This window comes from Belonocnema kinseyi, chromosome 5, assembly GCF_010883055.1.
Source record: "Belonocnema kinseyi isolate 2016_QV_RU_SX_M_011 chromosome 5, B_treatae_v1, whole genome shotgun sequence".
NCBI lineage: Eukaryota > Metazoa > Arthropoda > Insecta > Hymenoptera > Cynipidae > Belonocnema > Belonocnema kinseyi.
In genome coordinates this window covers 96,013,884-96,031,205 of record NC_046661.1, presented here as the reverse complement: position 1 = coordinate 96,031,205, position 17,322 = coordinate 96,013,884, and the positions used below count along the sequence as shown (strand labels likewise).

Sequence of the window (17,322 nt, the reverse complement as noted above, 5' to 3'; positions counted from 1 at the left end):
TGTATTTTTTTTTTAGTTGAAAATGCACGCATTTTGTTACAAAATTTTCCGTTTTCGTCAAAAAATAATCTACTTGGTCAGGGAAAATAAAAAATTTGTCAGGATAAGGAAGCGCTTTTTGAAATTGGTATTTTGTAGCTTTTTTGTATTAAAAAAAAATCTTGAATTTTTGTAGTTTTTTAGTCGTATATTATCGTAACTGGTCATAGAAAAATATAATTTTTCCATAGATTTTTATAAAAATACCACTTATTTACATTAAAGTGGGAAAGATTGAAATCTTGAAACTTTTTAATAATATCACTTAAGTTTTTTTATTCTGCGAGCAGATCGCTCTTCCCGGTAATAAGCGTTGAATAGAGAAAAATTAATATTTTCAGATTTCAGCGCAAAAGTGAAAATTATTCTATTATTTTGAATGCGCGATTTTTCCATTTGTCTAAAATGTCATTATGAGAATAGGATATCTCAGAGACTAATTTATTTCTATTTCCATACCGGCCGCCGCATAGGTTCCTATTCCCCAAAAGAGAACGTGTTTTCAATATATTTAATTCATTGTAATTGTACCGACAGATACAACCCACAGGGATGTTTTCTATTCCCCAAAAGAGTTCGTATTTTTAAATTATTTAATTCCTTCTAATAGGTTCACAAAGTATGTGTAAGAAATTGTTCTAATCCCTTCATTTGGAATATAAGTTTTGAAAATATAATCTTAATCAATTCAAGTCCGCCTCTCTAGAGTTAAAATTATTTTAATTCGCACATTTAAATAGATTTCTTTAATGCATTTTTAACACGTTTCAATACATTATTTAAAGAATAAATAAATATAAATTTGAATATTTTTCGAATTTATAAGTTATAAAAAGATTTAAGGGCATGGTGATGCTTAGAAAATTGTCAAATTTACCAGTTTTAGATTCCTCCGGCTTTTTTCTAAAATAATAAATATTTTGTCTTAAAAATTTGAGAAATGATAGCGAACATGCTAACAGACGACCCCACACTTTTTTTGTAGGTTAATACAAAAAAGTTTTAATTTAGCAAAATGTGATTAATTTGCATAGCGCTTAGGAAATAGTATCGATTTTTTCAGTGTTAGATTCCCCCGGCCTTTTTCCTAGGATAAGAAATATTTTGCCTTCAAAATCTGGGAAATGATAGCGAACATCTTAACGGACGTTTTTTGTATTTTTGTATTTTTTTATCAAAAAATTTTTGATATTACTAACAGCGTGCGCGTATATTTCGAGGTTATGTGTGTTACAATTCACCTGAGCGTTACTGCCAAACTACACAATATTTTTGGCCGGAAACTTTAGGCTTTCAAATAAACATAGTAACTAATCCCCCAGAACTAACCTTGTTTGCAGGTAATCAAAAAAGTTTATTTCATCAATAATTTACAGATTATCCGAAAGGCAGAGATGAAAAACATAAAATAAGCATAACATTTTTATTTAGCACAATAAATTTTTTTCGTTATTATCCCTCAAAAAAGAGTCCGGGGATGTCCGTTATGATATTATATAGCATCTTCGAATTCAGTTTTTAAAAATGTTCATTTTTGTGGAAAAAAAGCCGGGGAAACTGTAAGTATCACATGCCCTTAATAATGAAACATAGGTTAAACAAATGCTTTCGTTCAATTTTACTGAGTCGATTGAGAGGAATAGGATTTGCACTTTTTCTGTTCCCATTGGGGGACTTTTAGGCGGAGAAAAATCGCGTATTCATAGGAATACAAATTCTTAATTTTTCTAAATTCAACGCTTATTACTGGGTTGCCAGAGACTGCGCCTAACCTCAATATCTCAATAAACTTCCATCGCATTTTACATCAGCAATGGAATTTGATAATGTTAATTGAAACGAATTTACAGGAATATTACTTATTGTTAATGTTCATACTCATAGAAAATAATAAGTTATAACTAAAAATAATAATATAAAACTAAATTAATTACTGTATTGTTACACAAATCACAAAACCAGCTTCATAAAATGTATAAGCTTCCAAAATCGTATATGCTTTTACTTGTTTTGCGGTGTAACAACTTAATTGACATCTCTCAACAACATTGCCAAATATTCACTCTGCATTTCGAAAAAATAAAAACAATTTTTAAAAACACCAGCAACACATTGAAACCATAGGAGCATACGGGCAATGTTATTCCCTCAGTAGACCGGCCATTTATATTTTCTATGGCTTAAGGGCATGTGATACTTACAGTTTCCCCGGCTTTTTTTCCTTCAAAAATGAAAATTTTTAAAAACTGAATTCGAAGATGCTATAAAATATCATAACGGACGTCCCGGACTCTTTTTGAGGGATAATAACAAAAAAATTTTATTGTGCTAAATACAAATTTTATGCATATGCATTATTTTGAGGTTACGTCGTTTTTCATCTCTGCCTTTCCAATAATCTGGAAATTATTTATGAAATAAACTTTTTGATTGCCTACAAACAAGGTTAGTTCCGGGAGATTAGTTACTATGTTTACTTGTAAGCCCAAAGTTTTCGGCCAAAAATATTGTGTAGTTTGGAACTAACGCTCGGGTGAATTGTAACACACATAACCTCGAAATATACACGCACGTTGTTAGCAATATCAAAAATTTTTTGATAAAAAACACAAAAAAGTGTGTGGGCACGTCCGTTAGCATGTTCGCTATCATTTCCCAGATTTTTAAGGCAAAATATTTATTATTCTAGAAAAAAAGCCGGGGGAACCTAAAAATGGTAAAATCGACAATTTTCTATGTATTACATGCCCTTAATAAGACTATTAAATACCGGCCTAGACCCGGTCAGATAATTCGGCCACGGATTGGCCAATTCAAAAAGTGAACGTATTTTGAAAATTTTTGAGACCGCTTTTTTTTTATTTTAAAATTCTCTGTACGGATATTCATAGTATTGAATCAGACGATCAATTTATCCTAATGACTTTTTTTATAAAACCAAAATTTACCAGAGATATATCATTTACAAAATTTCAACAACAAAAAATTAACATTTGAAGCCAAATAACGCACGATATGAAAAAAGACAAGAAAAGAAAAATATTTCTTTTTCAATGCCCTATAAGATTATTGAAACAACTTTTTGAATTTTCTTGAAAAATCTAAAATTCAAATTTTTACAGCATAAAAAAATAATGGAAACTCAAAAATTACATTTTGCAGTTAAACTATGCAAAATAGGTCAAAAGTTGTGAACACAAAAATAATGCATTTTAAAAAGATCTACAAATTTGTTTCTTATCACTTTTTGATAGCATGTGTGGTTTGTGTTTTAATCGTGAAAAACTCTATAAACAATAAAAAAAATCAGCCCGCTGCGTGGGCACATTCTCATCACAACTTATGTTTTTTAATTTTCTTATCGTCTCGTGTCTGGGTTTTCAACAAATTTACTGTTTTTAAATGTTATCAATGCTATTTTCACGATTCGAACAAAAAACAGAAATACCAAAACATTATTCATGACAAATTAATTAATTTTTACATTTTTAGCAAGAGAAGGTATTAGATTTGTGTAAAATTTGACACCCTCCCCCCTTTTTTTTGTCAAATGTTCACGTTTTGAGACCTCCTGAATCCGAAAAACAGGTTTTTAGGAATGTGTCTTTCTGTCTATCTGTATGTATGTATGTCAGGCTGTGGGCACGATAACTTTCGAAAAAATCAATCTATTCTATTGGCCTTTGGCACACACTCTGAGTGACAAAAACTAAAGGTCAAGTTTGTTAGCCAGTCATTTTGGATAAAAATTCAAAAAGGTAACGTATTTAAAAAATTTTTGAGACCACTTTTTTCAAAATTAAAAAATTTTCTTCGCAAATATTCATAGTATTTAAACAGACGAACAATTTATTTCAATGTCTTTTTTCGATAATACCAAAATTTTTTTGTAAAAAAAAATCAACATATTTTAAGCCAAATACGATATTGGCAAAAAGCTAATGAGATATCTAAGAGAGTTGTCCAGCCTGATTTTTAAATTAGGTTTTCAATTTTTTTATAAATAAACAAATATGACGCAAAAATTACCTTTTTTCTATTTGACGTTCCCGGTGCTCGTTAATAATAGGATAATGGTTGAAATCGCTTAAGTGGCATAAAATAGCATAGTTAAGGATATTCCAATATTAGAGAATATACAAAAAAAATTTGTTATCAACAAATTATTTGTTGCAAACATTTTTTCTACGTTTTTGCATAAATACAATTTTTTTCAAGTTATGTTGCAAGAAATTGGAATCGAAACAATGTAATGTAAGAAAATTCTGTTCTGATTATGATTGTTTATATTATAAAAAAGTTTAATTTACAAATGCAGTAATCAGGCGTTTTTCGACAAAAATATTCATTTTTTTCTATGTCCATTTTTTTAATTCAGAAATTTATGATAATTCTAGCAAAATTCATAATTTGTTGATTAATCTTATGATTTTTGAAACAAATTTAATTTTTAAAAAATTATTTTGGCGTTTGTCGACAGAGAAATTCGGTTTTTACTGGCAGTTTTCTCAGTTGCGAACTTCATGACAATTTTAACTAAATTCATAATTTCTTGATTAATTTTATAATTTTTTAAAAACAAATTTAATAAACAAATGCATTATTGAGGCATCTATCGCCGGAATAATTCTTTTTTAGTTCAATATCAGACTTTTAATTGGGATCTTCAAATAAATTCGGCAACATTCATGATGAGTTGAGACATTTTATGATTTTTAAAAACGAATTTAACAAACAAATGCATTATTCGGACATCTTTGGACTGAAAAATTCGTTTTTTTCGATTTCAGTCTCTTTAATTGGGAAGTTCATGATGATTTCAGCGAAATTCATAATTAGTTGATAAATTTTTTATTTTTTCACAAACAAATTTAATAAACAAATGCATTATTCGAGCATCTGTCAATGGAAAATTTATTTTTTCTTGATATCCTAATTAAAACTGTTGACATAGAAAAAAACGAACTTTTCTGTAGACAAATGCCTGATTAATGCATTTGTTCATCAAATTTGTTTAAAAATATAATAAAATTTATCAACTTATTATGAATTTTGCTGAAATTCCCATCAAGTTCTCATCTGAAAAGACTGGCGTTGGAAAACGGAATTTTTCTGCCGACAAATGCCCGAATAATGCATTGGTTTATTAAATTTGTTTACAATATCATAAGATTAATAAAAGAAATTATGAATTTTGCTGCAAATATTATGAAGTTCCAAATTAAAAAAAATGTACATAAAAAAAAAACGAATTTTTCTATCGAAAAATTCCTGATTACTGCATTTGTTCATATAATGTCTTGCAATATTACTAGAAAAAACGTATGATTATGGAAAATCATAAAAAATATTTTTCAACAAATAATTTGTTTATAAAAAATTGTTTTTTTTTAATCATATAATAATTTTTTTACTCGTTATCTAGTCATTCTATACGGGCCCTAATTTGGTGCTGGCTCTCCCGTTATGATCGAATAATTTTCTATAAGCGTTAAACTCAAATATTTTTTTGAAAATTTCCTAACAAAAGCTTGAGTCCTTAAAAGTACTAAGAATGAAAAATAAACATTAAAATACAAGATTGTTTTTTCATCTAGTCAGTCATAAGATCTTAATTGGGTTTTTGCTGATTCCACATGCCAAAAGATTTAAGTGTCTCATTCTAATATTTATTTTATCTTTCCCAAAAGAGCCAGGGTGTTAAAAAGTATTAAAAAGGAAACCTAAAGAAACGATTTTTTTCCTTATAATGTAGTCAGACAAAAAAGGGATAATTTGTTTACCAAAATAAAGAATTTTCCGACTCAAGGTGTAAGAAAATCTAAAAAATAAAGGATTTCATGGGGCATCCCAATCTGACTGAAACTTCGGGAAAATGTAGTCCTACTGAATGGCAATTTATTGGGAAGGGGAGGGTGGTATTTTTGAATTAATTTGGTGTACCATCGAACTCAGCGACTTAACTCTTAGAAACTCTTAGAAATATTTGTTGAAAAATTAAGAATTGTACCTTCAAACATGAAGGTCAAAGGTAAATTTTTTTTTCGAAATTTCACTACTTCCACTCTCCTCCTCTACTTTCCCGCCTCACATTTGAACCTCTGCTTACCACTCCCTCTTCTAACGTCTTCCACGTCTGGTTCCCCCTCTCCTCACTACCCCAAAACAAAATACTTCCTTTCCTTGGTTCCAAATACTAAATGTCCTCTTACTTCCTCTACAACCTCATTTCCATTCCCAACACATCCTATACTTTCCATTCCCTAATTTCCTCCATTTTCCAACTTCCAGCGCGAATTTTTCTTTCTCAGATTATTTATTAACTTCACTGAAAAACTGTCCCTTTATTTCATCTTACTTTCCCTCCTTAACCATCCCTCACTTCCACTTCCCTTATTTCGCCTACTTCTCCTCCCTTCATTTCCCCTACTTCTCTCCACATTTCTCTTTACTTCTCATACTTCCCCCTCCTTCATTTTTTTTATTTCCCTCCTCTTTATCCGTCACTTTCCCTCCCCTTACTTCCCCTCATTTTCCCTACTTCCCCTGCCGAAGGCTATAAAAACCTAAAAATGGCAAAATGTCAAAAAGGTGAAAATTTGTTTACCTTTTTTTTAATCTCACATATTATTATTGTTAATATTTCCATAAATAAAAAAAATTATTATCAATAGAAAGAACGACATAAATTCATTCAAATCTGTTGACAAAATTTTGTTTTTTTGATATTAAAATAGGTAACAGTCCCTGAATTCGATGTTACACCAAAAAAAAACCAATCTTCTCCGTAATAATAGGTGGTTCCTAAATTTCTAATAAGTCTTACGTAATAATATGCGCTTTTCAGCCAATCTCGAGAAAAGCGACTTTAAAAATATCCACGCACGCGATGCAAGTGTCGACTCCCTATTATATGAAGCGGTAGCGCTCCGAGTTTGTAACCCGAAAGTCTGGGCTCAATTCCTGCTGAAATTTTTTGGATTTTTTTCAGTCAATTTTGATTCAATTTTAACGTCAGATAGCACTGCATTATAAAATTGACAACGCCAACATCGAGAGGCCAACCCCGAGTCAAACCGCTTTCGAAAATAACAACTCAAATATTAATGTTCAACTGAATGAAGAAAAATGAGAATTTTCTATTTAAAAAAAAATTGTATTAAGAAGTAGTAAAGACTAAAAAACCAAATTTTTTCATGTAAAAAAATTATGGGCATGAATTAAACCTAACTTGTTATAAATAAATGTAATGGTCAATTACAATATAAAAAATTAAATGTAAAAAATGGCAAAAAATGCAGGCAGCATGAATCGAGCCCAGACCTTCCGCTTACTAACTCGGAGCGCTACCGCCTGATTTAATCAGGACTTAAAAATATCTCGTATCGCTTGCATCAAACGTGAGTGGATTTTTAAAAAGTAATTTCTCTCGATAATAGCATCTCTATCCATTTCTATCCATTTCTATCAATTTCTATTAATTTTAATCAATTACTTGAGGACGAATTGGAGGTGCTGAATGTACAAGTCTGCCTGATAACAAGCTGCCTTTATCCTTTTTTGCTCGAACCCATTCATGGCCCAAAACTCTATCCAACGTCAATCTGAGTGTGATATCCGGCTCAAGGATGTGTCGTACAATGCTCTTTGCTTGGGAAGTGACTGTGTCACGTACTCGCGATCTAAATATCCAATTTCTGGACATCTGATCCTTCAAAAGTTTCCTCAAATTTGAATCATCGAATGGCATTGAAGCATTCAGCATGATAAAGAGAATAATTCCCAGGGACCAGACATCTGCTAATTTTGGATTGTAGGGTGTTCCAGTGACCACTTCCGGTGCTGCATAGGCCGCTGAACCACAGTAAGTTTGACTCAAAACGCGCCGACCTTCGTCATCTATGCAGAATCTAATTAATAAAATATAAATTTATTAGGATTTCTACAATTATCTGTGAAAAAAATTCTCTTTCGATTCGCTGGGAATCGAACCCAGGTCTTCCAATCGACAGTCGGGTACTCTACCCACTGAGCTACTGGAGATATCAAGAATTCTGCTTCTTTCATTCAGATTCGGAAGAAAAATAGGAAAAGTTATAAGAATTCTGCTTCTTTCATTCACATTAGTTGGAAAAATAGGAAAAGTTATAAGAATTATGCTTCTTTCTTTCACGTTAGTTGGAAAAATGGGAAAATCAAAATAATTTTTTTCTTTCTATTTTACTGGGAGTTATTATTAGTTTAATAGTTGCTATAGATATCCTAGGGTTAACGAAAATACTTTAGTTTTATATAATAAAAAAAACAGTCCAATTTAAAAAAATCAATTAAACGAAAAGAGATTAATTTAAACGAAAATATTTGAATCCTAAACCAAAGTAGATTAATTTGTAATCAAACAGTTAGAATTTTAACTAAAAAAGATCAAATGTATACAAAAAGAGAGGAATTTTCAATCAAAAAATATTTTTAATTCCAGAGAAAAAAATGATAACAAAATTGTTGAATTTTTAAACCAAACAGGTGAATTCTCCACAAAAAATACGTAAATTTTTAGTCCAAACAATTAATTTTAAAAAAATCAATTTTCAACCAATAAAATAAAGTTTTAACAAAGTAGTTCAGTATTTAATTAAATAGTTGAATTATTTGAAACCAAAAAAGATGAATTCTCCATTTAAATTTAAAAAATAGAATTTTTAACTAAAAATAATCATTTAAAAAAATATGAAATAGTTCAATTTTCAGCTTAAGAACTAAATTTTTAACCAAAAAGTTCATTTTTAATCAAATGGTGGATTTTTAAACTAACAATGGTCCATTTTAAAACGAAAACGGAATAGTTAAATTCTGTGTTCACAAAATTTTTTCAACCAAAGTAAGGTAAATTTTCAACAAAATATTTAAATTTTCAAAAAAGGAGATGGATTTTTAACTAATAAAATACATTTTTAATCAATTATTTCAAATTTCAACCAAGAAGCTACATTTTAATCAGTAAGAAAAATGTTCTACTAAAAAAAGACGAATTTACAAACAAATAAATAAGTTTTTAACCCAATAGTAGAATTATCATCTAGAAACGATCCATCTGAACCAAAAATGGAATTGTTAATATTTCATTCAAAAATTTGATTTTAGAAGAAAGAAATTGAATTTTTCACGAAGTATTTAAATTTTCAACTCATTAGGTGAATATTTTACAAAGCAGTTCAATTTTCAACAAAGTGGTTGGGTTTTGCACTAAAGAATATGAATTTTTAATGAAATAATAAATTAGTTGAATTTATAACTAAAAACGATCGACTTTTAACCAAGAATAAAATAGTTAAATTTTTAGATAAAAAAAATTTTTCAAAGGCAAACAAACCATTTTGAACCAAATATTCAAATTTTCTGTTGAAAAAAATTATTATTTATCCAAAAAGAAACAAAACTTTAACAAAATATTTCAGTTTTCAACCAAAGAGATGAGTTTTCAACTCAAAAATGAATGTTTAACAAAATAGTTCTACTTTCAACAAAGTAGTTACATATTTAGTCAAGAAGAATGATTTTTTACCAAAAAAGACGAATTTACAAAAAAACAGTATAATTTTTTAATTCTTTAACCGTACAGTTAAATTTTCATCCAAAAATGTTAATTTTTTTATTAAAAATTCAATAATAGAATTTTTAACTAACAGCGAGTAACTTTTAAACAAAAATAAAATAGTTAAATTTCTATCTACAAAAATAATTTAAAAAGAAAATAAAGGATTAGAACAAAAATAGTTAATTTCCATTTAAATAAATTTATTTTCAGTCTACAAAAGACGAATTTTTAATAAAATAGTTCAGTTTTTGACCAAAGAGGCCGGCTTGCAACTAAAAAAATGAATGTTTAACAAAGTAGTTCAACTTTTAAGCAAGTAATTGAATTTTCCACCAAAGAGGCTAATTTTTAAATGAAATATTTAATACTTTAACTTTTAACAAGAAATAATCAACTTTCAACCAAAAATGAAATATTTAAATTTTAAGCCAAAAAATTAATTTAAGAAGAAAATTCAGTTTTTAACCAAAATGTTTTAACCAAAATGATGGGTTATCAAATAATGAAATGAATTTTTAAGAAATTTGATCCCCTTCAGTTGGATCTTTTAATCAAGAAGAAGAATTGTTTACCAAAAAAGACGAATTCACCAAAAAAATCGAAATTTTCAAACCAACAGTTGAATTGTCATTTATAAACGACTAATCTTCAACCAAAAACGATATATATTAGAAAACTTTTTTTAAAAAATCGAATTTTAAACCAAAAACGGAATAGTTAAAGTGTTGATACAAAAATTAATTTTCAAAGAAAAAAAATCATTTTTTAGTTAAGGAAATAAATTTTTAACTTGAAAAAAAAATCGAATTTTCAACAAAAGAATTTAATCTCCAACCAAGTAGTTGAATTTATAACTATAAAAATTAATTCGGTTTCAATTTAAGCAAAAAAGAGGGAAAGCCACTTTTAAGATAAGGGGTAAGAAGAGAAATTCTTTGAAAAAGGAAAAAAGAGGAGAATAAGGGAAAGATTTAGATATCTGTATTTAGATGTTTTATTTGTCAAACAAAATCCTGGTAGCGTGATTTTGATTTCGCCTTTTTTACAAATATTTGTAATTTTTGAATATTTTTTATAGTAGCACCTCCATTCTGTAACTCTCCAATCTAGGGTTAGCAATCTAAAATCTCCAATTTTATTTTGTGTTGGCCCGCAGCGCCACGTACGCGTAGCGGCATTCGGTTCCAACAGGAGACGAGACTGGAGACTTTATACTGCTAACCCCAGATTGGAGAGTTTAGACTCCTAACCCCAGATTCGAGAGTTTAGACTGCTAACCCCAGATTTGATACTTTAGACTTCTAACCCCAGATTGGAAAGTTTAGACTGCTAACCCCAGATTGAATAGTTTATACTTCTAACCCCAGATTTGAGAGCTCAGACTTCTAACCCAAGACTGGAGAGTTTAGACTGCTAACCCCAGATTGGAGACTTTAGACTTCTAACCCCAGAATGAAAAGTATAGCATAGATGTACCAATATGAAAAAATACCTGGCAAATCCAAAATCTGCAAGCTTCACATTGAATTTGCGAGAGAGCAAAATATTTTCGCATTTCAGATCACGATGAGCAATATTTTTTCCGTGAAGATAGTGTAGACCTGAAGCCATTTGTCGGAACCACAATTTCGTTTGTTGTTCTGGTATTGCTCCATTTTTCTTCACAAAGTCTAACAAATCCCCGTTATCAGCGTAACGCATAAAAATAAAGACTCTTGGACCACGCTGAAGAATACTATGCACCTATATATTGTTTTTTATTAGATAAAATGCCAAGTTTCACTTATCAGATTTCTACCTTACCGACATTTTTCTTTCGCTAAAACTCATGTAAGAAGCGGGAGGTTTTTTTTATTCATTAAATTAAATAAAAAGCACTGAGGATAGTTTGTCTGGTCCAAAATGCTTATGATTTCAACATGAAATAGTCAACATTTTACTTTTAATCATAAACATTTTATATTAAAAATAACAGAGATCGGACGCCTGATTTTTTTTAAACTTGATTTTTTTTTAATTACTAAAAAAATGAATAAATTATGATAAGATGATATGGTGAATATTGGTTAAAAATTTTGAAAATTTTGAATTGATTTTATTGTATTACTCTTCTTCGTTGATATTTATATCAATTTTATAAATTAAAGTATACAAATAAGTAATTTTATTTGATGATAAAATCGATTTCCAAATGCTTCTAATCATTATTGATAAAAACAAAAATTTTAGTGTAATTGCTTTTTTTATTAGGATTTTTTTTATTTTGAAAGGTTAATAATTTTCTATTTTGAAATTTTCTAAAAATTTCGAAAAATAATCGGGAAGATTTTAAGACCATTTTTTTATTTAAATCGGAAATAATTTAAGATTTCTGGGAAATATCAAATGATCTTTTATTTTCAAACATTAATTTTAAGAGAACATTGAAAAATATTTAAAACACTATAAAAAATATTGCTGAAAATTACATTTAATTCTGTAACTTTTTCCTATAATTGTTGTGGGAAAATTACACGTTTCTTGTAAATTGATAGTGATTATTAAAGGAACTTTACCATAAATGAATGAAATTTACAATGAACGTGTAATTTTCCCACAAAAATCATAGGACATAAAAATACCAGTTATTTTTATGGGAATTTTACACTAAAGTGTAACTGAAATAAAAATGTAGTTTTACAACATTTATGTAAACTTCTAACTATTAGTGTAATTTCACACGCAGAATGTAATACGTTTTACAACAGCGATGTAAAATTCCATAATCCTTGTAATTCCGCTGTTGAACGTTTGATGGCTTAGTAACCTGCGAGGCGTGCGAGTAAATACAGTGCAAGATTGTGCAAAATTTTAGCAGCATTCGAATATATTTTAGAATTGAAATCGTGGATTGTACTGTGTTGAGCGCATCACAAAGGCAAAGCGCAATGTGTTTTACTTAAATAAATTTGTTCGCATGTTTAGCTTGCTTGCGAAAAAAAATGATTTTGAAGGTTACGGCTGTTTCGACAGCAGCTGATATATATTAGGATGCGCCTATTTCGCCCACTGATCATAACATTATACTAACATTCAGAGATTCAAAATTCCCGGGCTGGTCATTGCGCATGCGCAACCTTTCACGTGCGGCATTCTTCCAGAACTGCTTTTTACCATCTGTGTGCGATTTTACACAATCGTGTTATTTCTACCTAATTTTGGTAAATTTTCCACAGTAATCACTGGTATTTTTATGTCCTATGATCTTAGTGGTAAAATTACATGAAACTTTTTACAGTGAATAAAAACGGTTTCCTAACATTTTGAAAAAATGGTAGAAGAGTTAAAAGATAAATTTGTCAATTTTGCAAGATTACAAAACTTTTGAAAAAATTCGAGTAAGCTTAGAAAATAATAAGAGGTTTTGAAACGAATCAAAAATAAATTTAATTTTGAGACGATTTTAGAAAATTCGAAACAGAATGTGGTTTTTGAAAAGTTCGAAAAAAAAACTTTTCACGAATTTCGAAAGGTTTCAAGAGAATAATGAGTTATTTAAGATTCCGGAGAAAACTTCAAATAATTCTTTTTTTGTAATAATTTTAAACTGAAAAATAACTTAATGTAAATAGAAAAAGATTTTCAGATTTCAAATGATTTCCAAAAATTAGATTTTTGAATATTTTGAAAGAAAAAGTTTTTTAAGAAGTTTGAAAAGTTAAAAAATACAATACATTTTTTTTAAGATTCCCGGGAAAATTTCAGATGAGTCTATTTCCTGAAAAATATGTTTTAAAGTAATTTTCAAAACATTTCAAAAGATGATAAATCATTTCGTAAGATTTTGAAGAAAAAAAACAATTGTTAAGAATTTTGAAAAGTTTCCAAAAAATAAAAATCTTTTTTAATAATCCCTGGGAACACTTGAAATGATTTTTTTTCTTGAAATATTAATTTAAAAAAAAATTTAAGTTTCGAAAGATATAAATTTTTTTTAACAAATTCAAATATTTTTGAGAGATATATAAAAGTTTTGAAAAGATTCGAACAAAGTTAAATTTTGATTTTACTGAAATTTACTGAAAAATAAGTTTTGAAATTATTTCAAAAAGATTTTAAAATATTTTTAATGTTTTTCTAACATTTCAAAACTAATTTTTCGAAAATGTAGATTTTGGAAGTTTTCGAAAAAGAAGCTTTTCATGAATATTGAAAGCTTTGAAGAGTATCAAAGAAATTGTCTTAATATTCCTCGAAAAATATCGAAATATCTTTTAAATGAAAAAATTAGTTTTAAGAGAAAATCGAAAGATATTATAAAACAATAAAAATTATTTCCTAACATGGCAAAAAAGAATGTACAAGATTTTAAAGCCTAATTTCTTAATTTTGCAAGGTTACAAAATTTTAGAAAAAATTCGAGTAATTTATAGGTATATTTAGAAGTTTATAAAGTTAAAAAAATAATTTTAAATTGGTAAAGATTTAATACATTTTAAAACAAAATTTAAATCTAAAAATATTTTGAATAAAAAATTCGAATCTTTTTAAAAATTTTGAAATTTCGACAAAAGAAACAATAATTCGAGTCTGCCCAAAAGATGCTTGAAAATTTATCCCTTTTGATAGAAACATCTCTTTTTTTGGTCAAGTATATATAGTTTGGTTAAAAATTAATCTATTGCGTTGAGGATTAAACTACTGTATTAATAATTTATCTGTTTTGGATGAGTTGAACTGTCTTCAAAAAAAATAATAATTTTTTAAAATGAAAATTCAATTTTTTGTTTGAAGCTTAACTTTCATCATGAACTTTGTATTTGACATAACTGAAATCTTCAACAATCTTTTTAAATATTTTCAAAAACCTTAGAAAATTTTAATTTTACTAAACTTCCATCCAAAGAAACCTAAAAAATGAATATTTGTTACAAATTTTTATTTTCATAAAAAATTGTCTTTACCCACAAACCGAAAAACTACATGCGCGTGGAGGCGTGATTGAGGTTGCTAATAAATACAAAATCAGATGTTTTACGAAAGCCACCTTCCTGATTATTTTTATTTTTATCTTCAAACATTCTTCGGGTTATACAAATTCACAAACAATGAAACAATCTATTTTAAAATTTTGAACGAATGTTTACGGTATAATCTGAGAAAGAATTCATTATTTCTTAGTGATTAAATACAAAATTTGAGTTTTTTTTAAAGTACTATTTTCATTTTGATCTTGATATATTCCTGAAGCGATAGATAACCATATTTAATAATAAATATCGATTTAAAAAGTATTAGACAATGTTACCATATACCGGTTTTTTCTTACCGATCGATTATTGATAAATTATTATTTTAAAATATCATCGGATTCGATGTTTTGCACGTTTCATTACCTGAATGATATGCGGATTCTCGATTTTGGTCAAAATTTCTAGTTCGCGGGGAAAAAATTTATCTAAACAATCTGGAGGGGCCTTTTCTTTGTCGAAAATTTTACAGGCAAGTTTCATTTTCTTCGGATTAACTCCATCTGAGAACTCGGCCAAGTGGACGGTCGCATAAGATCCCTGATATTAAAATATATAATAAGGGTTATAAAAAAATAAAATAAAAATCTTTTTTCTTTGAAACCTGGAAATGCTCAACCTGTCCGATTTTTTTTCCAAGGAAATAGCCACGTTGCTCAAGAGCATTTACTTCCGAGTTTCGAGGGCTTAACCGTGAGGCCATACCAAAATGTCTGCATTGGAAAATCACTGCCACCTGATCATTCGTAAACCTTCTTCGTTAATTTTTTCTTTTTGTTGAAAACGATCCCTTTCCCACTAAAAATGAAACTAGAATTTAAAATGATTAGGGATTGAATTGGAGCCACTGTAAATTTAGCTGACGAACCCTGCTCGGCTATCACATGCGGAGAACCCCGGGTAGACCAGCGAAAAGCGTACGCCTGGAGGTGAGGCGCACACGTCCCCACGTGAGGCGCATGCGTCCCTACGTTAGGCGCACGCCACAGCTCTGCGGATCAGATAGATGGTTCTCCGCATGTGAGAGTCGAGCTGCGTTCGTCAGCAACTTCACAGCTGCTCTAATCTGTTCCCTAAAAATAATATTGATTTTACTTTTAGAGCACCTGATAACAATAAAACAAAATTAAGTAATTTGAATTAACTAAAAATTAATTACCAAATTTCTAAGAAATCCCCGTCTTCTTCGCGAAGGATATGTGAATCCGCATAATTTCCTATATGGAAGTGGAAAATTTTATCGATGCATTCAATTCTAAATGTATATATTTTTCTAAATAAAAAAAACATGATCATTAAAATAAAAAAACAATAGGATTTTAGGAAATTAGTAATTTTTAAGCTGACACGAATATTCATTTGCAATCCTAGCAAAGCGAAAATTAAGCTTTGGAAAAAAATGTGGACAATACCTTATGACCGGGCTTGACAGATATTAGAGGGAGTAAATTTTTTTCTAATTTGATTGATCAGGAGAGTAATAGTCTCTTTGTACGACCTGACATTATTCCAGACAGCTGTCAGCACTAGAATTTTGGTCGTTGATCCTAGTTTTGATGAGAGACGGATTAAAAAAAAAAGTATATGCTTGTCATTCAAAAACTGCCATTGTGCGAAACTGGAAAACAAATGAGCGATTTCGAGAAGCCTAAAATGATTGGAATTTCGATCTTTTTACTTTTATTTGAATCACTTTTAATTTTTATTATAATTATGATCATCAATCGCGCGCTAAATGGGCGTATAATTTTTCTATTCGATAAGAAAAATTATTTTTAATACAAAATTAATATTTCGAGTAACTATTTATTATTTAAATTAATTTTTCATTTCTTTCATGGATAATATAACTTCCCTTCGATTATTGAGAATATTTAAAAATATTTTTGGAGATTTCAGATGTGTCGAAGAAAAATCTAAGAAATTTTTAAGAAATTTTTTTTTATTTTTAAACTTTTGAGTCAATTTTAAAGTATTTGTTAAATTTTCGAAAATCTTTTAAAGTTTAAAAATGTTTTTAATCTCGTTAGAACTTATAAAAATCCTTAAAATCTTTCCACATGCTTTTTTGACAATTTTTGTAATCGTTTGAAATGTTTTAATTCTTTATCAATAATCTCTTAAACTTGATTTGTCAATCTTAAGACCTTTAAAAATGATTAAAAGATTTCTTTTTTCCATCATTGTTCAAAATCTATATTTTTCTTACCGAAACTTTTGAATAAAAAAATTTGTTTTGAAGCCTTCTAGATACTTTTTTTTTTTAATTTTGTAAGTCTTTTTAAATAATATCTTAAGAGGTTATATACAGTTAGAATTTTCAAAAAAACGATTTTTTTTATTTCGTTTTCTTAATGTGCATATATTTAAGAATACACACAGAAAATTTCATATCGTTCCGGTGAATATTTTCGAAGTTACACGCAAATTTCAAAAGGCCCAATGCGCATTCATATGCCGAAAAAGAAGATGAGCAGCGCGTGAACATTTCCGATCTCAGAGCGCGTGAGAACACCCGAGATGGAAGAATGGCCCGCAGACAACATCAGCTCGAGTTATTAGAAGCTGCCGAAGCGGCGGAGGTTGTATTATATGGTCCTGGAATAGAAGACTCCATGCAAGTTAAAAAAAAATTTTATCCCATGTAAATTGCTTTTTAAACTTTAAACGCGTTTTTCT

At 28.8% G+C, this 17,322-nt stretch overlaps 1 protein-coding gene across 3 annotated transcripts in view; it reads right to left on the bottom strand.

Annotated features, from left to right (window-relative positions):
• LOC117173451 (testis-specific serine/threonine-protein kinase 1) overlaps nucleotides 1–16,251 on the bottom strand; it is a 35,891-nt gene extending 19,640 nt beyond the window's left edge. Inside the window, exons 1-6 of one of the 3 annotated variants that reach the window (XM_033362029.1) lie at nucleotides 16,056–16,251; nucleotides 15,803–15,916; nucleotides 15,263–15,441; nucleotides 15,010–15,183; nucleotides 11,127–11,377; nucleotides 7,535–7,949 (exon numbers count right to left, since the gene is read on the bottom strand). In XM_033362029.1, the coding sequence (XP_033217920.1) occupies nucleotides 7,535–7,949; nucleotides 11,127–11,377; nucleotides 15,010–15,183; nucleotides 15,263–15,346 (924 nt within the window). In that variant the 5' untranslated portion in view covers nucleotides 15,347–15,441; nucleotides 15,803–15,916; nucleotides 16,056–16,251. Of the gene's footprint in view, nucleotides 1–7,534; nucleotides 7,950–11,126; nucleotides 11,378–15,009; nucleotides 15,184–15,262; nucleotides 15,454–15,802; nucleotides 15,917–16,055 lie in introns of all 3 variants that reach the window. The other 2 variants (XM_033362031.1, XM_033362028.1) reach the window with 2 other exon arrangements.
• Between the last annotated feature and the right edge of the window lie 1,071 nt (nucleotides 16,252–17,322).